At 50.9% G+C, this 27,528-nt stretch overlaps 1 protein-coding gene across 1 annotated transcript in view; it reads right to left on the bottom strand.

The window, feature by feature from the left end:
- LOC147123908 (coiled-coil domain-containing protein 152-like) overlaps window positions 1-27,528 on the bottom strand; it is a 352,349-nt gene that overhangs the window by 284,883 nt on the left and 39,938 nt on the right. The window contains exon 2 of the mRNA XM_085964314.1: window positions 7,547-7,646. Within this exon, the coding sequence (XP_085820440.1) occupies window positions 7,547-7,612 (66 nt within the window). The 5' untranslated portion in view covers window positions 7,613-7,646. The remainder of the gene's footprint in view (window positions 1-7,546; window positions 7,647-27,528) is intronic.

Raw genomic sequence — 27,528 nt, forward strand, 5'->3', positions numbered from 1 at the left:
GACGCAAGTGTCCCGCTGGATGTCCACCCAGAATTTATAGTTGGAGCTCTGACTCCACTTGCCGGGACTGTCTGGAGCGGGGTTCGAAACCCTACTCCTTCTGGCCCAGCGGCGGGGATGCTTACCGCTACGCAAAAGGCCCACTCCGCGCAAAAGGTGACACCCATACGTTTCCTGTGCCTTTTCCCTCCCCGTGACTGGAGCCCTATGCTGCCACTTGAAAGACCAAGCTATCATCTGTCCTTTTTGCGGCACCTTTGACTTCTCATTACCAATGATGAGCAGGCGCTGCGCCTCCACCTCGTTGAGGAGATTGCTGAGGTCATCATCAGTTCAATTGTGAGTTCTTTTAATGCCGTGAATTGTGCTCATTCCAGCCATTTCACGTTGCTAATCGGATTGGGCCTTTGGCGTAGCGGTAGGATCCCCGCCGCTGGGCCAGACGGGGTAGGGTTTCGAACCCCGCTCCACACAGTCCCGGCAAGTGGAGTCGGAGCTCCGGCTCTAAATTCTGGGTTGACATCCAGCGGGATATTTGCGTCCGTGGGTGTGGGTGGCCCCCCCTCCTTGTATAGCTTGTGGGAGCCCGTAAAACCCTCCCGCCATAGGACTAACCACCCTAATGGCTGGTTCAAAGATGGTTACGGTCACGGAATGAGCATTAATCACGGCCATAAATCCTTCCACCACTTCATACAGTTCCCCAAAGGGAACAGTGTGAAGACACGTATGACGACGACATTGCTAAATAAATAAATGGAATAAAAAAAATTCTTTTAGGGCTTTTAAAAGTCTTTAAATTGCTTTAATTCTGTTTAAAACTACTTCAGATTCTTCAAAATAATGTAAACGTTTTTAAAATTTTATAAAAGTTCACAAAACATTCATAAAATAGCAGATAACTTACTTTCCCTGCAGCTGTGTAACTACAAAGTCCTCTGCAGCTGCTTGGAGAGATTGGGGGCGTGTCCTACTACAATGAGACCTTAAGGGGCGTGTCTCACTTGCACAGCGCGCTCCAGGCTTCGTGCTGGCTGCACTCCTGGGCGGCGTGACGTCAAACGCTGCCCGGGATTCTTCTGTTTCAAAATGGAATTCCAGGCGTCCCTGGAGGTGAACGGCAGGCGCGTCGGGTAAGTGCATATCGGGGGCTTGCACGCGCGGCAAGCCACCGACCCAAATTACTGCCCCATTGTGTTTCTTTCTCTGGTTCTGCTGTCCGCCTTTGTTTTTGATGTATGTTCCTTCTTTCTTCGTTCTACACCTCTTTTCCCAGTGGTTTAGTTTGCCACATGCATTGCAGCTTGTTCCATATGCTGGACATTTCCACTTGTCTGTGTGATCGTGCGGTCTTCCACAATTTCTGCACGTTTCCCCCGTTGTCATGTGCGTGTCTTTGTGTGTTGTACTTTTCTCTCACTGCATCCACTCTGTTGTCTATCTCAGAAGCCGTCCGCATGTCAGCCGTTTGAGAAATCAGCGTTTTCATTTGCTGCTTCATGGCTTCATGAGCTCTCGCAGTATCTATAGCCTCTGTTATTCCGAGCTTTTCTTTTCCTATCAGGGCTTTTTATACCTCTACATGCGCTGACCCCCATATCAGCTGGTCCACAAGCCTTTCCTCCATTTCCTTAAATTTACACTTGCTGGCTTCATTTCTCAGCCTTGTCAGGAAATTGTCAGCTGTTTCACCGGGTTCCTGTCTTAGACTCTGGAATTTGTATCTGTGTATACGGTGATTGGATTTAGGCTCTAGATGGTTGCTGAATTTATCAAAAATTGTCGCAGGATTTTCCTTTTCCTCTTCAGTCAAGCTCCAGCTATTATACAAATCTAGGCCTTTTTCTCCTGTCCACAACAGAATGTAACTAACCTTTTCCTCGTTGGTAGTACCCTTCAGGAAGCTTTTGAATGTAAGCTCACATTTCTGTTTGAACTTGCGGAATGCTTCTACTATATCGTCGGCTTCCCAGTTCATGAGGGGTTGCATTTGCACAATCAGTGCAGCGGCAGCCGTCATTTTAATTTCCCGTACGATTCACTCTCAATCACCGCAGACACCGGCACTCACAATCAGCTCATAAAATCACTTTTCGTCTTATTCGTAGTTCGTATAGCACAATTTGTACTCACTTATACTGCTGCCACCATGTTGTGTCTCCTTGTGTTCTTATACTATAAATAATACAGACACTTTTAGCTCATTTTTAGTTACTGCTTTTACTTAGCTGTATTCCTGCTTTGTTTCTGTGCTGCCGCATGGTGCGGAGTGATACAAGATGTCCGACCTTGCACTGTGCACTGCCTTTCACAGTGTGCCACATAACAATATAAATACACTAACCAAAGTAGTTCCATACCAAAGTAGTTCCATTTAACGATGTAGTAATATAACAATGCAACACACTTTTTAAAGGAGGCTTTGAGGGTGTCTTTGAAGCGTTTCCTCTGCCCACCTGGGGCTCTCTTGTCGTGCCGGAGCTCCGAGTAGAGCGCTTGTTTTGGGAGTCTCGTATCGGGCATGCGGACAATGTGACCCATCCATCGGAGCTGATCGAGCGTGGTCAAAGCTTCGATGCTGGGGATGTTGGCCTGAGCAAGAACACTGACGTTGGTGTGCCTATCCTGCCAATGGATTTGCAGGATCTTGCGGAGGCAGCGTTGGTGGTACCTCTCCAGTGCTTTGAGGTGCCTGCTGTACATGGTCTATCCATGTCTCTGAGGCATACAGCAGGGCGGGTATCACTGCTGATCTGTAGACCACGAGCTTAGTGCCAGGTTTGAGGTCCTGGTCTTCAAACACTCTCTTCCTCAGGCGACCGAAGGCTGCACTGGCACACTGAAGGCAGTGTTGGACTTCGTCATCGACGTCTAGCATTGTTGACAGTAGGCTCCCGAGGTATGGAAAGTGGTCCACGTTGTCCAAGGCCTTGTCGTGGATTTTGATAATCGTGGGGGGCAGTACTGTGTGGCGGGGGCAGGTTGGTAGAGGACCTTTGTCTTACGGATGTTTATTGTAAGGCCCATGCTCTCGTACACTTCGGTGAAGGTGCTGACAACGGTTTGGAGTTCGACCTCCAAGTGAGCGCAGACGCAAACGTTGTCTGCATGCTGTAATTCGACGACAGAGGATGGGACGACCTTGGATCTGGACTGGAGGCGACGGAGGTTGAACAGTTTCTTCTGTCGTCGACAATATGTAGAGCATTGCCAGTATCACCCATATCCAAAGAACAAATAAAAACAAACGGCTGGTCTGGGCATTAAACTTACTTACCTCCAGGAGTTCTGTTAACCTATCAGAACATTTCCACACTTCAACATATAATTAGCACATACACTAGCTGCTATACATAAAGGAAATTAGCACCTTAGATATCTTAGTATAAATCAAGGGTATTGTGGAAGATGGCGAGAGGTGGAGAAGGTGTGGTGGAGATCAATCAAATAGGGCAGGCTTGGTAGGCCAAATAGCTTTATTCCGTTGCTAAAGTTGCCTTTGTTTCTAGGTTTGCTACAGGCTCCACAGCCAGAGCAATGAGCTCCCATCCAGGTTTACATCCATTACAGGCAGAGGAGATAGTTCCCCTGATTTATATCTATTGCTTCCATGAAATTAATGCCAAGGCAAATAGCAAGCAGAATGAAACTCCTGCACATTCCACAGCAGAGTTGAAAGATGGAAGAGAAACGAGCCATTGCTCAAGGTCAGTAGTAAACACTCACTATACAAGATAGCTATCCATTTCAAAAATGAGCAGCCAAAACCTTTGGAATATTACACGATACATGAAACAAATATTTCCATCATATCTGATCAAATGCTTTCCCTGCATTGAAAGAATGGGGCCACTGCTATGGGGGTCAAACCATGAGCTTTATTTTAAATCAACAAGGCATAATATAAAATAATTAGAAGAAAAATTTAATTTAAAAAACACTGCCCAGGAAGAATATAATTATATTATTTATTTCACCTAATCTATTTGAAATTTAGTCAAAATTTCATTTACCTAATGTGATTTATTTTTAATTCATTCCTGGGATGTGGGCGTCGCTGGCGAGGCCAGCATTTAGAAACATAGAAGATAGGAGCAGGAGTCGGCCATTCGGCCCCTCGAGCCTGTTCCGCCATTTAATGAGATCATGGCTGATCTTCCAAATTCAGTACCCTGTCCCTGCCTTCTCCCCATACCCCTTGATCCCTTTAGCCTTAAGAAATATATCCAACTCCTTCTTGAATATATTTAATGAATTGGCCTCTACTGCCTTCTGTGGTAGAGAATTCCACAGGTTCACCATTCTCTGGGTGAAGAAATTCCTCCTCATCTCAGTCCTAAATGGCTTACCCCTTATCCTTAGACTGTGACCCCTGGTTCTGGACTCCCCGCCATCGGGAACATCCTTTCTGCATCTAGTCTGTCTAGTCCTGTTAGAATTTTATAAGTTTCAATGAGATCCCCTCTCATTCTTCTAAACTCCAGCGAATATAAGCCTAATCGACCCAATCTCTCCTCATCCTCAAAAAATTCCAGTAGATTAGTCAAGCATGATCTACCTTTTGTAAATCCATGTTGACTTTGTCCAATCCTGTCACTGTTTTCCAAGTGCTCTGCTATTACATCTTTTATAATGGACTCCAGCATTTTCCACACTACTGATATTAGGCTTACCGGTCTATAATTCCCCATTTTCTCTCTACCACCTTTTTTGAATAGTGGGGTTACATTAGCTATCCTCCAATCCATGGGAACTGTTCCAGAGTTTATCGAATGTTGGAAGATGACCAGCAATGCATCTACTATTTCTAGGGCCACTTCCTTAAGTGCCCTAGGATGTAGATTATCAGGCCCTGGGGATTTATCGGCCTTCAATCTCGTCAATTTCCCTATCACCATGGCCCCAATTTTCTGCCAGCCATCAGGCGGGTTTTCATGCGGGCGGGGGCCGAAAATCGCCAAAATAGGGGGTCGCGACCTCCCCCCGCCTGATTCCCCGCCCCGTCCGACTTTCGGACCGCCGTTTCTCCGTGACCCGTATCAGTCCCGCCCGCTGCTAGCGGGACTGGCCGTCGGGACCCTGATCACCAATTATTGGCATGTTTAATGCCATTTTAGGGTGCCCTTGCGATTTTCAGGGTTCCCCACGCTAAACACGCCTGCGGGGAACCCCGCTGTTGAAACCTGGCCTGAAGCTTGCCGGCTTGCTTGCTCTCAGCTGCAGGTCAGGGAAAGCTGCGATTTAAAGGGACAGCACTTGTATGTTGAAGGACCTTGTTGTTGCAGGCTTGGGGCTACATTGGGCGTCACTGTTGCGATTGGCAGTTAATATCACGTTGGGATCTGAATGACATCATTGGACCCCAACATTTAAATATTAATGAGGCCCCAACATCTGAAAACCCGGCAGTTAAAATGGTTGCGTGGTCGAACATGTCGGGAAAGCAGCGGGAAGCGCCCAGCCGCCATTTTAACCACCGGCCCTGTTCCCATTAGGCGGGCAGGGTTAAAACCAGCCCATTTGTTTGGCTGGGTTATCAGGTTAGCACATGCGCGGAATATCATGTTTAATAAGAACATAAAAATTAGGAGCAGGAGTAGGCCATGAGCCCCTTCGAGCCTGCTCCACCATTCAATAAGATCATGGCTGATCATCGACCTCAATTCCACTTTCCCGCACTATCTCCATATCCCTGGATTCCCCTAGAGTCCAAAAACCTACCTACTGTATCTCAGTCTTGAATATACTCAACAATTCAGTAGCCTCAGCCCTTTGCAGTAGAGAATTCCAAAGATTCAGAACCCTCTGAGTGAAGAAATTCCTCCTCACCTCAGTCTTAAATGGCCGATCCCTTATCCTGAGACTCTGCCCCCTAGTTCTAGGCTCACCAGCCAGGGGGAAACAACCTCTCAGCATCTACCCTGTCAATCCCCCTCAGAATCTTATGTTTCAATGAGATCACCTCTCATTTTCCTAAACTCCAGAGAGTATCGGCCCATTCTACACAATCTCTCCACATAGGACAGCCCTCTCGTCCCAGGAATCAATCCAGTGAACCTTCGTTGCACCGCCTCCAAGGCAAGTATATCCTTCCTCAGATAAGGAGACCAAAACTGTGCCCAGTGCTCCAGGTGTGGTCTCACCAAGGCCCTGTACAATTGGAGCAAGACTTCCTTACTCTTATACTCCAACCCCCTTGCAATAAAGGCCAACATGCCATTTGCCTTCCTTATTGCTTGCTGTACCTGCATGCTAGCTTTCTGTGTTTCCTGTACATTCCAACACTTAACAGTTTCTCACCATTTAAAAACTATTCTGTTTTTCTATTCTTCCTACCAAAGTGAATAACCTCACATTTCCCCACATTATACTCCATCTGCCACCTTACTGCCCACTCACTTAACCTGACTATATCCCTTTGCAGGCTCTTTGGGGGGGAAATTGAGACCTCGCCGGGGCGCCCCAGAAAAATTAGCGACCCCTGCAGCCGAAATTCATTGGTAGTACCCCAAGAGGGAAGCGGGGCGCTTCCAGTAGCGCCCCGCCTCCCTCTTGCGGCGCTACGAGGGAATATCACGGCACTACGTGTCGCGGTATCACACGCTGCAGCATGTCGCGCCGCGGTACTACAGGCCTTCCTCCCCTTATTAAGGGAGAGGGGCCTTGTGCAGCGCGACCCGGGGCCCAGCTGGGCCACCAGGGATTGGAGTGTCGGCAAAAGAGCCCGGCACTGGAGAGGAGTGATGGGCTCACGGAGCGCAGCCAGCGCTCCGCGGGAGGACTGAAGAGGAGGCCGAGGACAGTAACGGGGGCAGGTGCTGGCAGGTGGCCAGAAACAAAAATGGCCGCCCAGCACCTTGCCTTTAATTAGCGGCGCCCTGGCCGCAGGTAGGCCCCCCTGACCCCGTTGGACATAGCGTCTGGTGGTAAGTCAGGGGGCGCTACCGAAGATCGCGGCCGGGCGCAAGCAGTTACTGCCCCCGCTAACAGTTACCGCCCCTGCTAACATCCCGGGCGCTAGTTGCTTTGCACCCTGTTAGCGCCCTTTTAGGGCACTAACGGGAGGCGCAAAGCAACCAAATCTTTCCTCCTTTGTGTCCTCCCCACAGCTTCCTTCCCCTTAATTGATTAGCTGGGAGCCACACTCAAATGGTTACAGTACTGTGGTGCCAAGTTTCAGCTCGTGCTCTCCTCAAGCGTAGTTGATTGCTGTGAACTTGGAATCAGTGAGTTTTTTTCTATCAATTACACCTAACAAGCCTCATGGTCCAGTTTTGAGTCTGTCGAACTGCTAATTTTGAAGAATATAAACAGAACAATGGAAGTCAGGTTTGCCACTGTTACATTTAAGAAAAGATCCTCCCCAAATGTTGAGCAGACCCTACTTGCGTTTATCCATGTATGGTCAGGCTCATTTTACACCCTTTCCCATCGAGATTTTTTGCTTGAGGAACAGGTGCCAACCTTAACCCATTGCGTATTCTGGGTGTACACCAGAATTCACAGTTACTCACAGTGCACTCTCTCATTTTCCTCATCTGCTTACCTGCTCCAGAAGGGCAAAGTTTTCTACCAGTTTATCCAGATTTGCTGCATGAGTCACTTTCTTCATTTTCTTGTTTTCGTTGCTAGGGTTTCACAAAATCCTGAAATTGTGACATAGTTTAGTCCACAAAAAATTGAATTAATTTCTGTTTCTAAGTTCCTTTTCTTAAATGCATTGAATTAATTAATTTCTTGAATTTGTAAAGATAATAAGAGCAACTAAGTATATATTACCACTTTCATTCATAGAGTTTTCTAATATAGAAACATAGAAGATAGGAGCAGGAGTCAGCCATTCGGCCCCTCGAGTCTGTTCCGCCATTCAATGAGATCATGGCTGATCATCCAAGTTCAGTACCCTGTCCCTGCTTTCTCCCCATACCCCTTGATCCCTTTAGCCTTAAGAAATATATCCAACTCCTTCTTGAATATATTTAATGAATTGGCTTCTACTGCCTTCTGTGGTAGAGAATTCCACAGGTTCACCACTCTCTGGGTGAAGAAATTCCTCCTCATCTCTGTCCTAAATGGCTTACCCCTTATCCTTAGACTGTGACTCCTGGTTCTGGACTCCCCGACCATCGGGAACATCCTTCCTGCATCTAGTCTGTCCAGACCTGTCAGAATTTTATAAGTTTCAATGAGATCCCCTCTCATTCTTCTAAACTCCAGCGAGTATAAGCCCAATCGACCCAATCTCTCCTCATACGTCATTCCTGCCATCCCAGGTATCAGCCTGGCGAATCTTCGCTGCACTACCTCCATGGCAAGAACATCCTTCCTCAGATAAGGCGACCAAAACTGCACACAATACTCAAGATGTGGTCTCACCAAGGCCCTGTACAACTGCAGCAAGACATCCTTGTTCCTGTACTCAAACCCTCTCGCTACGAAGGTCAACATACCATTTGCCTTCTTAACCGCCTGCTGCACCTGCATGCTTACCTTCAGCGACTGGTGCACCAGGACACCCAGGTCTTGTTGCACTTCCCCTTCTCCCAATCTATTGCCATTCAGATAATAATCTGCCTTCCTGTTTTTGCCACCAAAGTGGATAACATCACTTTTATCCACGTTATACTGCATCTGCCATGCTTCTGCCCAATTAACCCAACCTGTCCAAATCATCCTGGAGTTTCTCGACATCCTCCTCACAGCACACTCGCCCACCCAGCTTTGTGTCGTCTGCAAACTTGGAGATATTACATCTAGTCCCCTTGTCTAGATCATTAATATATATTGTGAATAGCTGGGGTCCAAGGACCGATCCTTGCGGTACCCCTCCAGTCACTGCCTGCCACTCGGAAAAAGACCCGTTTATTCCAACTCTTTGCTTTCTGTCTGCCAACCAGTTCTCTATCCAAGTCAATACCTTACCCCCAATCCCATGTGCCTTAACTTTACACGCTAATCTCTTATGCGGGACCTTATCGAAAGCCTTCTGAAAGTCCAAATACACCACATCCACTGGCTCTCCCTTATCTATTTTACCAGTTACATCTTCAAAAAATTCCAATAGATTAGTCAAGCACGATTTACCTTTTGTAAATCCATGTTGACTTTGTCCGATCCAGTCACTGTTTCCAAGTGCTCTGCTATTACATCTTTTATACAATACAATACAATACAAATCGCTTTATTGGCATGATAAGGTACATCTTATGTTGCCAAAGCATCAAAATACATTTATGGTTGAACACATAAACGCGGTTCCATTCATATAGTGTATAAACAGGTATATCCCTGAGTTTATAAATATATTTTCGCCTTGTTTATATATACTCTTGTCTTAGTTTACTGGTTGTCCCTCTGTTCATGGCAAGCTGTAACATAGTGTGCCGCCAGTGTTACACAGCTTCTCTCCTCCCCCAGTAGGAATGGGAGTTTTTGGTTGTCAGTCAGATTTCTGAATTCAGTGCATATTTGTGAGAATTTTTGATAGAAATTCTCTCTGATGCCCTGATATTTTCCACAGGCTGTGAGGAAGTGCATCTCTGTCTCAACTACTCCCTGACTGCAGTGAGAGCATATCCTGTCTTCTCTTGGCAGCCTGGTCTGCCTGTGTCTGCCTTTTTCGATCGCTAGGCTATGTTCGCTAAGTCTGTACCTTGTCAAGGTTCTTCTCAGTTTGTTATCCTTTACCATGGTCAGGTAATCAGCTATGTTGTATTGTCTGTTTAGGGCCAAGTAGCAATTGAGTTTGCTTTGGGTTTTTGTTGTTTCTGCCCAATATGACAGATATTTTTCCTTTTGCTTAGCGACGATTGTGTTGGGTCGAATTCTTTGTGTTACCCTGTCACTGTCCTGGGGCTGGTTATTGTTAGTATTGTTATTAGTTACTTCACTGAGTCCCAGGACTAGTTGACTGAGGGTATTCTTCTTTATGGTCAGCTCTTGGCATTTCAGGGCGTCGTAGTGATAGCATTGGGGGTTGCTCATTTGTAGGTGATTCCAAAATTTGGTGGCTCTTTTTTGGATAGTGATTATTAATGGGTATTGGCCTAGTTCCGCCCTGCATGCGTTGTTTACTGTTTCCCTTTGAGTCCGGAGGATACTTTTACAGAATTCCGCATGTAGGATCTCAATTGGGTGTTTGTCCCATTTTGCAAAATCTTGTTGTGTTAGTGGTCCCCAGACCTCACTGCCATAGAGTGCAATTGGTTCAATTACTGATTTGAAAATTTTGAGCCAAATGCTAATTGGGATTTCTATTTGGATTGATTTTTTGATGGCATAGAAAGCCCTTCTTGCTTTCTCTTTCAGTTCATTCACAGCCAGTTTGAAGTTTCCCGTAGAACTGATTTTTAAGCCCAAGTATGTGTAGTGAGTGGTTTGTTCAATTTTGGTTGTTCCTACTGTGAAATTTATTGTGGGTCCATGTTGTTTGGATCTTTGCTGGAACACAAGGACTTTGGTTTTTTGGGGATTTATTGTCAGGGCCCAAGTCTGGCAGTACGACTCCAGCAGGTCCAGGTTCTGCTGTAGACCCTCCTTAGTTGGTGACAGCAGAACCAGGTCGTCGGCATAGAGGAGGAATTTAACCTTGGATTCATATAGGGTGAGGCCGGGTGCTGTAGATTGTTCAAGTAGTTTTGCCAATCCATTAATGTAAATATTAAAGAGTGTCGGTGAGATTGGCGAGCCCTGCGTCACCCCCCGCCCCTGTGGGAAGTATTTTGTTTGTTTGTCTCCAATTTTAACTGCACATTTATTGTTTGTATACATTGATTTAATTACATCATATGTTTTACCTCCTACCCCGCTTTCGATAAGTTTCAGGAATAAACCGTCATGCCAGATGGAGTCGAAAGCCTTCTGGAAATCTATAAAGCATGCGTAGATTTTGCTTTTGTTATGGTGAACGTGTTTGTCAATTAGGGTCTGTAGGGTGAAGATATGATCGGATGTTCTATAGTTTGGCAGGAATCCAATTTGGCTTTTACTCAAGACATTGTGCTCTTCAAGGAAGTTTATAAGTCTTTTGTTTATGATGCTACAGAATACCTTCCCCAGGTTACTGTTTACACAGATGCCTCGATAGTTGTTTGGGTCGATTTTGTCCCCACTTTTGTATATGGGTGTTATGAGTCCTTTGTTCCAGATGTCAGGGAAATAACCGACACTCAGAACCAAGTTGAAGAGTTTTAGGATAGCCAGTTTCAGTTTGTCGTCTGCGTGTTTAATCATCTCGTTTAGTATGCCGTCTGTCCCGCAAGCTTTTCCTGGTCGCAGGTCCTTGAGTTTTTCAAGAAGTTCTTTTTCTGTTATTATGGCGTCTAGCGGGTTTTGGTTATCTTTTATGGCCATTTCAAGCTTTTCAAGTTTTTTGCGTATTTGGTGTTGCTCTGGTCCTAGTGTGTTTTTCTGGTATAATTTTTCAAAGTGGTTTACCCATGTGTCCCCATTTTGAATGGACAAATCGTCGTGTTGTTTTTTGTGTAGTGTTTTCAAGTTGTCCCAGAAACAATTCGACTCAATGGATTCCTCCATGGAGCTGAGTGTATTCTTAATAAATTGCTCTTTTTTGGTCCTGAGTGTGTTTCTGTATTGTGTTAGCGTCTGACAATAAGTAAGGCGTAATTCCTCGTTTTCTGGATGTCTGTGTTTTTGGTTTGATAGTTTTCTAAGTTTTTTCCTCATGTTATGGCAATCATGGTCAAACCATTTTTCATAGTTTTTTGTTTTGGGTTTGTTCTTGCGAGCTTTCAAGTTTGCATTTGTTGCCAAATTATCAAAAATATTGTTTAGTTTACTAACTGCCCGGTTTACGCCTTCTTTATTGTGAGTGTATATGTTATCCAGAAAGGTGTCTAAGAGAGCTTGAGTTGATGCATTGCTAATTGTTTTCTGGTATTTTTCCGTGTCGTTTTTGGCCCATCTGTACGATTTTTTGGTGTTGTACAGTTTACTGGGTTGTGTTTCTATGTTGTTTGTTTCTGTCTTTTTGAGAAACATAGTAATTTGACTGTGATCTGACAGTGTTGTTTGTGGTTTGACTGTGAATGCTCTGAAAGAGGATGGGTCCAAGTCTGTAATCATATAGTCTACTGTGCTGCAGCCAAGAGGTGAGCAGTAGGTCGATCTTCCTAGGAGGTCTCCTATGAACCTACCATTGACAATGTACAGACCCAGGTTTCGACAGAGCTGTAGTAGCTGTTTACCGTTGGTATTTGACTGCTTGTCTGGAAGGGAAGGGATGTCAAAGTGGTTATTCCCGAATACGTAATTGTTTCCCTGATTATTGGTGAAGTCTGGTTCTTCGCCCGTTCTTGAATTGAGGTCCCCACAGATCAACACGTTCCCCTGGGCCTGGTATTGGATAATTTCCCCCTCCATGTTGGAGAAGGTGTCCTCTTTGTAGTACGGGGAATCGATTGGAGGGATATAAAGTGCGCAAATGTAAACATCTTGGGTGTTTGAGATAATCTCCCTCTCAAGTTTGAGCCACATATGGTTTTCGCCCTTTTTTATAAATTTGATGTAATTCTTAAGTTCTGTTTTAAACCAGATCAGTATGCCTCCGGAGTCTCTGCCTTGGGTTACACTTGGTAATTTATTGGAGGGGACCACTAGCTCAGTGTACCCTTGGGGACAGCCGGTGTGTCCTTTTCCTTTATACCAAGTTTCCTGTAAAATGATAATATCTAGATCTTTAGTTTCCTCTATGAACTCTGGGGTCCTACTCTTCACTTCTCGCAGTGAAGAGCGTAGACCTTGGATATTCCAGGTCGAAATATATAAGGATTTCATGTTAAGTTTTATCTTTTTCTATGATAGGTTAAAGAGTGGTACGTGTTTGTCGTGTCTAAGTGTGGGGAAAAAAAAAGATCACCCCAGTTGTCTACAAAAGTTAATACAATTTGGTTACAGTTCTTTCTATTAATTAGTCCTTGATCCATAAGGCGGAAGTAGATGCTGCTGCACATCTGCTTATTGTCTCTTAATGGATTGTTTCTGTCTGAGGTATTGCGTACGTCCTGTGCATCTCTCCCTCTGTCTGGCTGGTAGCGGTCCTATTCCCCTGTGGGACAGGAGTGGTGCAGGTCTGATAATGTTGTTTTGCATGGGGATCCTCTCCGGTCTCGGTTGGTGTGGTGGTGGTCTTTGTAGTGTTCCTGATATGTACCCCGCTGATCTCTGGTGGTCGGGGGGGGGTCCTCTTGGAGTCTGGGTATGGACCCGGTTAAAAGCGACGTCCTTCAGGGCTTTAGCAAAGATCGATATTTTTTGCCTTTGGATGTGGACGTGGTCGTAAAGACATTCTTCATCGAGGGTGGGGTGTTGGGCCAGGTGTACGTTGTGGTTTGATTCGCATTCTGTTGCTATGCTGGCATTTATCTCATGAATTGTGTTGTTGTTGAAGTCTGTTCTCGGCAATATTGTGGAAACAGTGATTCTAGTGTTTGGAAATGTACTGCTTGCCTTCCTAATCATTGCTCTGAGCGATGTTGCTACCTCTTTCTGTTTGGCCTTTAGGTCATTTGTGCCCGTGTGTATTATTATGTGTTGGGGGGAGCCTAATCTGGCTTTGGTCAGCCATCCCATGGCTCTGTCTGTTGTTGGGCACCAAATCTTTTCTACTTTACTTCTAGGGAAGAGCTTTTTCTCCCATAGAAATTTCCCATTTGAGTCTATGAGTATTACGACGTCAGCCTTGTTTGTGTTTACTGTCTGGTGGCTTTCGCCTGGACTCATAGTGTGTGTGCTGGGCTGGGGTGTCTGGTGTGTGCGTACCTCTTGTGAGCGGCTCGCTTGTGGTTCCATGGTGGTGGGGGAAGATTGCGAGTCAGCATGCTGGTCGGTCTGTGTGGCACCCCTTGTATTGTGTGTCTGTTGCTTTTGTTCCGTGTGGGAGTGCAGCCGTTCCGTCCGGCTCTGTCTTGTCTTATCTCTAGTCTCTGGTTGCTGGTCTAATGGTGTTTTCTCTCCTCTATGGCTCTCTTCTTTTTCCTGCAGCTCTTTCACCTGATTCTTAAGTAGATTCACCTGGTTATCAAGTCTATTCAGCTCTCTCTTGTGTCTCTCCCTCTCCTGCTTTTGTTTGTCATTCAATTTGAGGACCTCCTCTCTAAGTTTAACCATCTCTATCTCTAATTGATAAAATTTATCTTTTGGTTGTATCTGGCTGTGTGATCCCGGGGTATGTGTCTGGTCGGCCCTGGAAGGCTCACTCACTTCCTGGCTAAGCTGGTCGGCCCTGGAAGGCTCACTCACTTCCTGGCTATGCTGCTCTTCTCTTGGTGGGCTGGGAATGGTAGGGGAACTATGTGTGGCTTCCTCCGTGGTAGTTATGCTGGGGTTTGTCAGTTGTATCGTGTGGCTGTGGTTCCCCGGGGTTAGTGTCTGGTTTGAACTGTGTGGCTCGTTCATCCCTTGACCATGCAGATTTTCTCCTGGTAAGTTGTCAATGTTGGGGGGAGTGCGGGCCACTCTGGGGCTGTTCATTCCCCTCGTAGTTGATCTTTTCAGTGTCCTGAAGGCCGTTGCAAATTTGTCGAGGTTGCCTTGCACTAATATTGTTCCGGTATTGTACGCGTTGACAGTCGTGATTGAACTGTCTCCTGGTGTGTTAATTTTCATTATGGACCCATTTGCGGTATTTTTTAGCTTAACACTGGTATAGTGTGATTTTATTGCTCTGATCCAAGCCGCTGGCTGATCTGAGTAGAATATGAGGTTACTTTTTGTCCCATTGTTGTAACAGTCAGTAAAGAGAGTTTCTGGTTTTTCTCTCATCTGAGCATGCTTGATCGTTTTTATAGCTTTTTTTGTGGTGTTGGGGGGAATCTGGAAGCGGGGCTGTTGTGGATCTTCTGATTCGCTCATTTTTGGTAAAGTATTGTTGATCTTAGAATAAGCTTTTCTGGGGCCCCGGGTTTGGTGTTACCCTCTCCCTGTTCGCGAACTTTCCCGGTCCCCCTCTCCGACCCCGTGGTCCCTGGGCCTCGGCTCCTGGGTTCACCCTTCTCAGGTCTGAGTCTGTGAGCCACTGTTTCCCGGTGCCTTCGGGCTGTTTCCCTCCCCCTCAGAGGTCTCTGGGCCTCTGTTTCGGCCTGGCTCCTCGGGCCTTTCCCTGGGCCTCCCTCCCTGGGCCCTGTACTCACGGTCTTGGTTGCGAGCCTTCTGGTTGCTCTCCTTCTCCTCAGAGGTCTCTGTGCCTGCTGGCCTGGCTCCTCGGGCCTTTCCCGTGCTGGATTGTTGGGCTGTGGCCCGAGTCCCCTCGGCTGTGCTGATTGCTGGATTTCCGGGCTGCGTTCCGAATCTCCTCGGCTGTGCCGATTTCTGCGATGCGGCCCGAGTCCTCTCCGCTGTGCCGATTGCCGGGCTGCGTTCCGGATCTCCTCGGCTGTGCCGATTTCTGGGATGCGGCCCGAGTCCTCTCCGCTGTGCCCGTTGCCGGGCTGCGTTCCGATTTCTGGGATGCGGCCCGAGTCCCCTCGGCTGTGCCGGTTGCTGGACCGCTGGGCTGCGGCCCGAGTCACCTCGCCTCCTCGAACTCGGTCCCGATGCCGCCGACTCAACCACCACTGCTGAAGCCCCGTGTGGCTGCCGTTCACTGGTTTGTGTAGTTCTTCTCTTGTTTCTTTTTTTTTTTTTGCTTTGGCTTTTTTTTTTCCTCTATTTTCCTCTGGGTTTTTTTTTTTCTTTGGTAGTCTTTCTGGCGGTCTTTTCCTTCTCTACTTTGTCTAGACTAATCTAAACTTAAACTAACCTAAACTAAACTAACTTAATTAGAACTAAATTTAATTTTAAAACCTTTTTAAAAATTGAAATGAAATGAAACTTTTCTTTCCCCACTTTAGACACTAAAAACACTAAAATCTCAGCAGCCCATCTTCAGCATGTGTATTCACTCCATCTGCAATTCTCTCTCCCCACAGCAGCAGGAGCAGCTGGCAACACAACCTGCTCCTCTGCAGCCCTTTCAACAATGGACTCTAGCATTTTCCCCACTACCGATGTCAGGCTTACCGGTCTGTAATTCCCCGTTTTCTCTCTACCACCTTTTTTGAACAGTGGGGTAACATTAGCTACCCTCCAATCCATGGGTACTGTTCCAGAGTCCATCACCCAACCTGTCCAAATCATACTGGAGTTTCTCTGCATCCTCCTCACAGCATACACACCCACCCAGCTTTGTGTCGTCTGCAAACTTGGAGATATTGGGCTGGATTTTGATACTGGTGGCGTGTAGGAGGCGGGACTCCCACTTTTGGGGTTGTAGTCCCGCCTCCATCGAGTTGTGGCCAACCCACGTGATTGTCACTTGATTGACCTTGTTGAGCCCGCCCAGCGGGCTCAGCAGGCCAATTAAGGACCACCCGGCAACAGGTGACATCACAGATTGACATTTCATCTGTTAAGAGCTTTTGACAGATGAAATATCAGCGTTTGACAGCTCTTTGAAGCTGTCACTGACAATCTGTACACTAAGTTAATTCCTTCCTCTCAGGCTGATTTAGAGATCTCTCCAGAACAGAAAGCTGAGGCTGCAGATTTTGACAGCTCGCGGCCATTCTGCTTTCTGTGCCGGTGAGATGAGGGACTCCCGAGACCTGAAGGAAGGAAGGCTGTAAAGGTAAGTAAAACTTCTTTAAACACTTTACACACACCTACCTCTGCACTCATGCACACATCACTCACCTGAACACCGGACATCTCGACCCCTCCAAGCCCTTCAGCCCGACGGCCCACCTCGCTAACTTGGTGTGGTTTGGAGCCGTCGGGAATCCCACACTTCAGGGATAAAAATAGGGATTAGGCTAAAAACTGCCTGTTAACAAGCAGTTAATTGGCAGCTAATTGGCACTAATCCCGTTCCCGCCTCGGGGAGGCGGCTCCCAGCACCGGTCGGGTATCCGACTCCTTTGAAACTGGCCTGGAGGCGGGTTGGGGGCGGGATGGGTTCGTGCCCCCCCCCGATTTTGACATTTAAACCCTCGACACGCCTCCAATCCCGCCTCCACAGCCCAATGAAATTACATCTAGATCCCTCGTCTAGATCATTAATATATATTGTGAATAACTGGGGTCCTAGCACCGATCCCTGCGGTACCCCACTAGTCACTGCCTGCCACTCGGAAAAAGACCCGTTTATTCCAAATCTTTGCTTCCTGTTTGCCAACCAGTTCTCTATCCAAGTCAGTACCTTACCCCCAATCCCATGTGCTTTAACTTTGCATGCTAATCTCTTATGTGGGACCTTATCGAAAGCCTTCTGCAAGTCCAAATACACCACATCCACTGGTTCTCCCTTATCTATTCTATCAGTTACATCCTCAAAAAATTCCAGTAGATTAGTCAAGCACGATTTACCTTTTGTAAATCCATGTTGACTTTGTCCGATCCTGTCACTGTTTCCCAAGTGCTCTGCTATTACATCTTTTATAATGGACTCTAGCATTTTCCCCACTACCGATGTCAGACTTACCAGTCTATAATTCCCCGTTTTCTCTCTACCACCTTTTTTAAATAGTGGGGTTACATTAGCTATCCTCCAATCCATGGGAACTGTTCCAGAGTCTTTAGAATTTTGGAAGATGACCAGCAACGCATCTACTATCTCTAGGGCCACTTCCTTAAGTACCCTAGGATGTAGATTATCAGGCCCTGGGGATTTATCGGCCTTCAATCCCGTCAATTTCCCTAACACCATTTCTCTACAAATACTGATTTCATTCAGTTCCTCCCTCTCATTGGACTCTATGTTCCCCGACATCTCTGGGAGGTTATTTGTGTCCTCCTCTGTGAAGACAAAACCAAAATATGTATTTAATTGGTCTGCCATTTCTTTGTTCTCCATTATAAATTCCCCTGATTCTGACTGCAAGGGACCTACGCTTGACTTCACCAATCTTATTCTCTTCACATATCTATAGAAGCTTTTACAGTCAGTTTTTATGTTCCCTGCAAGCTTACTCTCATACTCTATTTCCCCTTTCTTAATTAATCCCTTTGTCCTCCTTTGCTAAATCCTAAACTGCTCCCAATCCTCAGGTTTGCTGCTTTTTCTGGCCAATTTATATGTCCTCTCCTTGGCTCTTATGCTATCCCTAATTTCTCTTGTTAGCCACAGTTGAGTCACCTTTTTTGTTTTATTTTTATGCCAAACAGGGATGAACAAATTCTGTAGTTCATCCATGTGATCTTTAAATGTTTGCCATTGCCTATCCACCGTCAACCCTTGAAGTAACGTTCCCCAATCCATCCTAGCCAACTCGCACCTCATATCATTGTAATTTCCTTTATTTAAATTCAGGACCCGTCTCTGAGTCAAAGAATTCTTCATTAAGATGGAGAGTGAAGTATATCATATTATGATCGCTCCTCCCCAAGAGGCCTTGCACAACAAGATTGTTAATTAATCCTTCCTCATTTCATAATACCCAGTCTGATCTCTAGTTGGTTCCTCAACATATTAGTCCAGGAAACCATCCCATATACACTCTAGGGATTCCTCCTCCACAGTATTGTTACTAATTTGGTTAGCCCAATCTATATGTAGATTAAAGTCACCCGTGATAACTGCTGTGCCCTTATTGCACGTGTCTCTAATTTTCCGTTTAATGCCACCCCCAACCTCAGCATTATGTTTTCTGCCCCTTGGTATTTCTCAGCTCTACCCATACAGATTCCACATCATCAGAGCTAATATCCTTCCTTACTATTGTGTTAATCTCCTCTTTAACCTGCAATGCTACCCCACCTCCTTCTCCTTTTTGCATGTCTTTCCTGAATATTGAATAGCCCTGGATGTAGAACTAGGAATGAGGTTCTGCTGAGAGAGTTTGAGGAGTTGGAGCCCAAATTAAAACGCAGAACCTCAAAGGTAATAATCTCTGGACTGTTACCTGAGCCACGTGCCAATTGGCATAGGGATCAGGAGATTAGAAGGTTAAATGCGTGGCTCAAAGAGTGGTGTGGGAGGCAGGGGTTTTGCTTCATGGGGCACTGGCACCAGTACTGGGGAAAGAGGGAGCTGTTCCGTTGGGACAGGCTCCACTTAAACCAGGCTGGAACCAGTGAATCGAATGACTAGGGCAGTAGACAGGGCTTTAAACTAATGAAGGGGGTGTAGGTGGATTCAGGAAAGAGTAAATTTAAAAGCAGCAAGAGAAATGTCAAGGCTCTAGAGCAGAGCAGAGTATTGCGTAAAAATAAGCAGAGTGTCAGGAAGGGAGAGCGAGAGTAACAAAGGTCATAGGGCATCAGTGACTACGGTAATATCAGGGAAAAATAGAAAAAAGTCAAAGCTAAAGGCACTGGCCGGAATTTTGCCGGCGCTCAGGGGGCAGGTTTGGAGGCGAGATATCCGGCAAAATCGCAAAGATTGCCTCCAAACAATCTTCCCAAGTGTCAGGTCCCCGATTTGCGCATGGACCCGACACCTAGCGGCAGGAAGAGGATTATAGCCACTTAACTGCTTGTTAACAGGCAGTTAAATAGGCTTTTTCCAATTTTGCCACTTCTACTGCGGGCTTCCCGATGTCCGGACACCATGCCAGGTAAGTGTGGCGTGTTGTGAGTCTGCTGTAATGTTTATGCATTGATGACAGCTGCAGAAGTGGTGTGAAAGATTCAATGGTGCACTGGTGAGTCTCAGAGGTAAGAAAATGTTGGGAAATTCATTTTTAATGCATTTAGACTTTTATGTAAGTAACAAGTTTTGATTTGTATGTGTAGTCCCACCTCATTGGGAAAACCTCTCACCAGTGACAGATCGCTTCTGTAACCTCACCTGCAACTGCCATCTGTTCCAGCCTAAGGAGGGGGTCACTGCTGAGCCTGGGTGCAACAGCTCACCTTTGTACAGTGATTCTCAGTGTTTGCAGCACCTCAATGCTGTCAAACACTGAGAAATCAGCTGTCAAAAAAAATGAGCGTGGCGCCTTTAAGAAAACTGGAAGATGATGCATCATCAAATGATGTTCTCTCCCTCTATCCCAGGGTCTCCCTCGCTCTCTATCCCGGGGTCTCTCTCTCCCTCTATCCCAGTGTCTCCCTCGCTCTCTATCCCGGGGTCTCTCTCGCTCTCTATCCCGGGGTCTCTCTCGCTCTCTATCCCGGGGTCTCTCTCCCTCTATCCCGGGGTCTCTCTCACTCTCTATCCTGGGGTCTCTCTCGCTCTCTATCCCGGGGTCTCTCTCGCTCTCTATCCCGGGGTCTCTCTCGCTCTCTATCCCGGGGTCTCCCTCGCTCTCTATCCCGGGGTCTCTCTCGCTCTCTATCCCAGGGTCTCTCTCACTCTCTATCCTGGGGTCTCTCTCGCTCTCTATCCCGGGGTCTCTCTCGCTCTCTATCCCGGGGTCTCTCTCGCTCTCTATCCCAGGGTCTCTCTCGCTCTCTATCCCGGGGTCTCTCTCCCTCTATCCCGGGGTCTCTCTCGCTCTCTATCCCAGGGTCTCTCTCGCTCTCTATCCCGGGGTCTCTCTCCCTCTATCCCGGGGTCTCTCTCGCTCTCTATCCCGGGGTCTCTCTCGCTCTCTATCCCGGGGTCTCTCTCGCTCTCTATCCCGGGGTCTCTCTCCCTCTATCCCGGGGTCTCTCTCACTCTCTATCCCGGGGTCTCCCTCACTCTCTATCCCGGGGTCTCTCTCGCTCTCTATCCCGGGGTCTCTCTCCCTCTATCCCGGGGTCTCTCTCACTCTCTATCCCGGGGTCTCCCTCACTCTCTATCCCGGGGTCTCCCTCACTCTCTATCCCGGGGTCTCTCTCGCTCTCTATCCCGGGGTCTCTCTCGCTCTCTATCCCGGGGTCTCCCTCGCTCTCTACCCCGGGGTCTCTCTCGCTCTCTATCCCGGGGTCTCTCTCGCTCTCTATCCCGGGGTCTCCCTCACTCTCTATCCCGGGGTCTCTCTCGCTCTCTATCCCGGGGTCTCCCTCGCTCTCTATCCCGGGGTCTCTCTCCCTCTATTCCGGGGTCTCTCTCGCTCTCTATCCCGGGGTCTCTCTCGCTCTCTATCCCGGGGTCTCCCTCGCTCTCTATCCCGGGGTCTCCCTCGCTCTCTATCCCGGGGTCTCTCTCGCTCTCTATCCCGGGGTCTCTCTCGCTCTCTATCCCGGGGTCTCCCTCGCTCTCTATCCCGGGGTCTCTCTCTCCCTCTATCCCAGGGTCTCTCTCGCTCTCTATCCCGGGGTCTCTCTCCCTCTATCCCGGGGTCTCTCTCGCTCTCTATCCCGGGGTCTCCCTCACTCTCTATCCCGGGGTCTCTCTCGCTCTCTATCCCGGGGTCTCCCTCGCTCTCTACCCCGGGGTCTCTCTCGCTCTCTATCCCGGGGTCTCTCTCGCTCTCTATCCCGGGGTCTCCCTCACTCTCTATCCCGGGGTCTCTCTCGCTCTCTATCCCGGGCTCTCTCTCGCTCTCTATCCCGGGGTCTCTCTCGCTCTCTATCCCGGGGTCTCTCTCGCTCTCTATCCCGGGGTCTCCCTCACTCTCTATCCCGGGGTCTCTCTCGCTCTCTATCCCGGGCTATCTCTCGCTCTCTATCCCGGGGTCTCTCTCGCTCTCTATCCCGGGGTCTCTCTCGCTCTCTATCCCGGGGTCTCTCTCGCTCTCTATCCCGGGGTCTCTCTCGCTCTCTATCCCGGGGTCTCTCACGCTCTCTATCCCGGGGTCTCTCTCGCTCTCTATCCCGGGGTCTCTCTCGCTCTCTCTCCCGGGGTCTCTCTCGCTCTCTATCCCGGGGTCTCTCTCGCTCTCTATCCCGGGGTCTCTCTCGCTCTCTATCCCGGGGTCTCCCTCGCTCTCTATCCCGGGGTCTCCCTCGCTCTCTATCCCGGGGTCTCTCTCGCTCTCTATCCCGGGGTCTCTCTCGCTCTCTATCCCGGGGTCTCTCTCGCTCTCTATCCCGGGGTCTCTATCGCTCTCTATCCCGGGGTCTCCCTCGCTCTCTATCCCGGGGTCTCCCTCGCTCTCTATCCCGGGGTCTCCCTCGCTCTCTATCCCGGGGTCTCTCTCTCTCTCTATCCCGGGGTCTCCCTCGCTCTATCCCGGGGTCTCTCTCGCTCTCTATCCCGGGGTCTCTCTCGCTCGCTATCCCGGGGTCTCTCTCGCTCTCTATCCCGGGCTCTCTCTCGCTCTCTATCCCGGGGTCTCTCTCGCTCTCTATCCCGGGGTCTCTCTCGCTCTCTATCCCGGGGTCTCCCTCGCTCTCTATCCCGGGGTCTCCCTCGCTCTCTATCCCGGGGTCTCTCTCTCTCTATCCCGGGGTCTCCCTCGCTCTCTATCCCGGGGTCTCCCTCGCTCTATCCCGGGGTCTCTCTCGCTCTCTATCCCGGGGTCTCTCTCGCTCTCTATCCCGGGCTCTCTCTCGCTCTCTATCCCGGGCTCTCTCTCGCTCTCTATCCAGGGCTCTCTCTCGCTCTCTATCCCGGGGTCTCGCTCGCTCTCTATCCCGGGGTCTGTCTCGCTCTCTATCCCGGGGTCTCTCTCGCTCTCTATCCCGGGGTCTCGCTCTCTATCCCGGGGTCTCTCTCGCTCCCCATCCCTGGGTCTCTCTCGCTCCCCATCCCGGGGACTCTCTCGCTCCCCATCCCGGGGTCTCTCTCGCTCCCCATCCCGGGGTCTCTCTCGCTCCCCATCCCGGGGTCTCTCTCGCTCCCCATCCCGGGGTCTCTCTCGCTCTCTATCCCGGGCTCTCTCTCGCTCTCTATCCCGGGGTCTCTCTCGCTCTCTATCCCGGGGTCTCTCTCGCTCTCTATCCCGGGGTCTCTCTCGCTCTCTATCCCGGGGTCTCTCTCGCTCTCTATCCCGGGGTCTCTCTCGCTCTCTATCCCGGGGTCTCTCTCGCTCTCTATCCCGGGGTCTCTCTCGCTCTCTATCCCGGGGTCTCCCTCGCTCTCTATCCCGGGGTCTCTCTCGCTCTCTATCCCGGGGTCTCTCTCGCTCACTATCCCGGGGTCTCTCTCGCTCTCTATCGCGGGGTCTCTCTCTCCCTCTATCCCGGGGTCTCCCTCGCTCTCTATCCCGGGGTCTCCCTCGCTCTCTATCCCGGGGTCTCCCTCGCTCTCTATCCCGGGGTCTCCCTCGCTCTCTATCCCGGGGTCTCTCTCGCTCTCTATCCCGGGGTCTCTCTCGCTCTCTATCCCGGGGTCTCTCTCGCTCTCTATCCCGGGGTCTCTCTCGCTCTCTATCCCGGGTTCTCTCTCGCTCTCTATCCCGGGGTTTCCCTCACTCTCTATCCCGGGGTCTCTCTCGCTCTCTATCCCGGGGTCTCTCTCGCTCTTTATCCCGGGGTCTCTCTCGCTCTCTATCCCGGGGTCTCTCTCGTTCTCTATCCCGGGGTCTCTCTCGCTCTCTATCCCGGGGTCTCTCTCGTTCTCTATCCCGGGGTCTCTCTCGCTCTCTATCCCGGGGTCTCTCTCGCTCTATCCCGGGGTCTCTCTCGCTCTCTATCCCGGGGTCTCTCTCGCTCTCTATCGCGGGGTCTCTCTCTCCCTCTATCCCAGGGTCTCTCTCCCTCTATCCCGGGGTCTCTCTCGCTCCCCATTCCGGGGTCTCTCTCGCTCTCTATCCCGGGGTCTCTCTCGCTCTCTATCCCGGGGTCTCTCTCGCTCTCTATCGCGGGGTCTCTCTCTCCCTCTATCCCAGGGTCTCTCTCCCTCTATCCCGGGGTCTCTCTCGCTCCCCATTCCGGGGTCTCTCTCGCTCTCTATCCCGGGGTCTCTCTCGCTCTCTATCCCGGGGTCTCTCTCGCTCTCTATCGCGGGGTCTCTCTCTCCCTCTATCCCGGGGTCTCTCTCGCTCTCTATCCCGGGGTCTCCCTCACTCTCTATCCCGGGGTCTCTCTCGCTCTCTATCGCGGGGTCTCTCTCTCCCTCTATCCCGGGGTCTCTCTCGCTCTCTATCCCGGGGTCTCCCTCACTCTCTATCCCGGGGTCTCCCTCACTCTCTATCCCGGGGTCTCTCTCTCCCTCTATCCCGGGGTCTCTCTCGCTCTCTATCCCGGGGTCTCCCTCACTCTCTATCCCGGGGTCTCTCTCGCTCTCTATCCCGGGGTCTCCCTCGCTCTCTACCCCGGGGTCTCTCTCGCTCTCTATCCCGGGGTCTCTCTCGCTCTCTATCCCGGGGTCTCCCTCACTCTCTATCCCGGGGTCTCTCTCGCTCTCTATCCCGGGCTCTCTCTCGCTCTCTATCCCGGGGTCTCTCTCGCTCTCTATCCCGGGGTCTCTCTCGCTCTCTATCCCGGGGTCTCCCTCACTCTCTATCCCGGGGTCTCTCTCGCTCTCTATCCCGGGCTCTCTCTCGCTCTCTATCCCGGGGTCTCTCTCGCTCTCTATCCCGGGGTCTCTCTCGCTCTCTATCCCGGGGTCTCTCTCGCTCTCTATCCCGGGGTCTCTCTCGCTCTCTATCCCGGGGTCTCTCACGCTCTCTATCCCGGGGTCTCTCTCGCTCTCTATCCCGGGGTCTCTCTCGCTCTCTCTCCCGGGGTCTCTCTCGCTCTCTATCCCGGGGTCTCTCTCGCTCTTTATCCCGGGGTCTCTCTCGCTCTCTATCCCGGGGTCTCCCTCGCTCTCTATCCCGGGGTCTCCCTCGCTCTCCATCCCGGGGTCTCTCTCGCTCTCTATCCCGGGGTCTCTCACACTCTCTATCCCGGGGTCTCTCTCGCTCTCTATCCCGGGGTCTCTCTCGCTCTCTATCCCGGGGTCTCTCTCGCTCTCTATCCCGGGGTCTCCCTCGCTCTCTATCCCGGGGTCTCCCTCGCTCTCTATCCCGGGGTCTCCCTCGCTCTCTATCCCGGGGTCTCTCTCTCTCTCTATCCCGGGGTCTCCCTCGCTCTATCCCGGGGTCTCTCTCGCTCTCTATCCCGGGGTCTCTCTCGCTCGCTATCCCAGGGTCTCTCTCGCTCTCTATCCCGGGCTCTCTCTCGCTCTCTATCCCGGGGTCTCTCTCGCTCTCTATCCCGGGGTCTCTCTCGCTCTCTATCCCGGGGTCTCCCTCGCTCTCTATCCCGGGGTCTCCCTCGCTCTCTATCCCGGGGTCTCTCTCTCTCTATCCCGGGGTCTCCCTCGCTCTCTATCCCGGGGTCTCCCTCGCTCTATCCCGGGGTCTCTCTCGCTCTCTATCCCGGGGTCTCTCTCGCTCTCTATCCCGGGGTCTCTCTCGCTCTCTATCCCGGGGTCTCTCTCGCTCTCTATCCCGGGGTCTCTCTCGCACTCTATCCCGGGCTCTCTCTCGCTCTCTATCCCGGGGTCTCTCTCGCTCTCTATCCCGGGGTCTCTCTCGCTCTCTCTCCCGGGGTCTCTCTCGCTCTCTATCCCGGGGTCTCTCTCGCTCTTTATCCCGGGGTCTCTCTCGCTCTCTATCCCGGGGTCTCCCTCGCTCTCTATCCCGGGGTCTCCCTCGCTCTCCATCCCGGGGTCTCTCTCGCTCCCCATCCCTGGGTCTCTCTCGCTCCCCATCCCGGGGACTCTCTCGCTCCCCATCCCGGGGTCTCTCTCGCTCCCCATCCCGGGGTCTCTCTCGCTCCCCATCCCGGGGTCTCTCTCGCTCCCCATCCCGGGGTCTCTCTCGCTCTCTATCCCGGGCTCTCTCTCGCTCTCTATCCCGGGGTCTCTCTCGCTCTCTATCCCGGGGTCTCTCTCGCTCTCTATCCCGGGGTCTCTCTCGCTCTCTATCCCGGGGTCTCTCTCGCTCTCTATCCCGGGGTCTCTCTCGCTCTCTATCCCGGGGTCTCTCTCGCTCCCCATCCCGGGGTCTCTCTCGCTCCCCATCCCGGGGTCTCTCTCGCTCCCCTTCCCGGGGTCTCTCTCGCTCTCTATCCCGGGGTCTCCCTCGCTCTCTATCCCGGGGTCTCCCTCGCTCTCTATCCCGGGGTCTCTCTCGCTCTCTATCCCGGGGTCTCTCTCGCTCCCCATCCCGGGGTCTCCCTCGCTCTCTATCCCGGGGTCTCCCTCGCTCTCTATCCCGGGGCCTCTCTCGCTCTCTATCCCGGGGTCTCGCTCGCTCTCTATCCCGGGGCCTCTCTCGCTCTCTATCCCGGGGTCTCCCTCGCTCTCTATCCCGGGGTCTCCCTCGCTCTCTATCCCGGGGTCTCTCTCGCTCTCTATCCCGGGGTCTCTCTCGCTCTCTATCCCGGGGTCTCCCTCGCTCTCTATCCCGGGGTCTCTCTCCCTCTATCCCGGGGTCTCTCTCGCTCTCTATCCCGGGGTCTCTCTCGCTCTCTATCCCGGGGTCTCTCTCGCTCTCTATCCCGGGGTCTCTATCCCTCTATCGCGGGGTCTCTCTCGCTCTATCCCGGGGCCTCTCTCGCTTTCTATCCCGGGGTCTCTCTCGCTCTCTATCCCGGGGTCTCTCTCGTTCTCTATCCCGGGGTCTCTCTCGCTCTCTATCCCGGGGTCTCTCTCGCTCTCTATCCCGGGGTCTCTCTCGCTCTCTATCCCGGGGTCTCTCTCGCTCTCTATCTCGGGGTCTCTCTCGCTCCCCATCCCGGGGTCTCCCTCGCTCTCTATCCCTGGGTCTCTCTCGCTCTCTATCCCGGGGTCTCTCTCGCTCTCTATCCCGGGGTCTCTCTCGCTCTCTATCCCGGGGTCTCTCTCGCTCTCTATCCCGGGGTTTCTCTCGCTCTCTATCCCGGGGTCTCTCTCGCTCTCTCTCCCGGGGTCTCTCTCGCTCTCTATCCCGGGGTCTCTCTCGCTCTCTATCCCGGGGTCTCCCTCGCTCTCTATCCCGGGGTCTCTCTCGCTCTCTATCCCGGGGTCTCTCTCGTTCTCTATCCCGGGGCCTCTCTCGCTCTCTATCCCGGGGTCTCTCTCGCTCTCTATCCCGGGGTCTCTCTCCCTCTATCCCGGGGTCTCCCTCGCTCTCTATCCCGGGGACTCTCTCGCTCTCTATCCCGGGGTCTCTCTCGCTCTCTATCCCGGGGTCTCCCTCGCTCTCTATCCCGGGGTCTCCCTCGCTCTCTATCCCGGGGTCTCCCCCGCTCTCTATCCCGGGGTCTCCCTCGCTCTCTATCCCGGGGTCTCTCTCTCTCTATCCCGGGGTCTCCCTCGCTCTCTATCCCGGGGTCTCCCTCGCTCTCTATCCCGGGGTCTCTCTCTCTCTATCCCGGGGTCTCCCTCGCTCTCTATCCCGGGGTCTCTCTCCCTCTATCCCGGGGTCTCTCTCGCTCCCCATCCCGGGGTCTCTCTCGCTCTCTATCCCGGGGTCTCTCTCGCTCTCTATCCCGGGTTCTCTCTCGCTCTCTATCCCGGGGTCTCTCTCGCTCTCTATCCCGGGGTCTCTCTCTCCCTCTATCCCGGGGTCTCTCTCCCTCTATCCCGGGGTCTCTCTCGCTCTCTATCCCGGGGTCTCTCTCGCTCTCTATCCCGGGGTCTCTCTCGCTCTCTATCCCGGGGTCTCTCTCGCTCCCCATCCCGGGGTCTCTCTCGCTCCCCATCCCGGGGTCTCTGTCGCTCTCTATCCCGGGGTCTCTCTCGCTCTCTATCCCGGGGTCTCGCTCGCTCTCTATCCCGGGGTCTCTCTCGCTCTCTATCCCGGGGTC

Source organism: Somniosus microcephalus, chromosome 1 (genome assembly GCF_052327205.1).
Source record: "Somniosus microcephalus isolate GS21.2 chromosome 1, FLI_Smic_1.0, whole genome shotgun sequence".
Taxonomy (NCBI): Eukaryota; Metazoa; Chordata; class Chondrichthyes; order Squaliformes; family Somniosidae; genus Somniosus; species Somniosus microcephalus.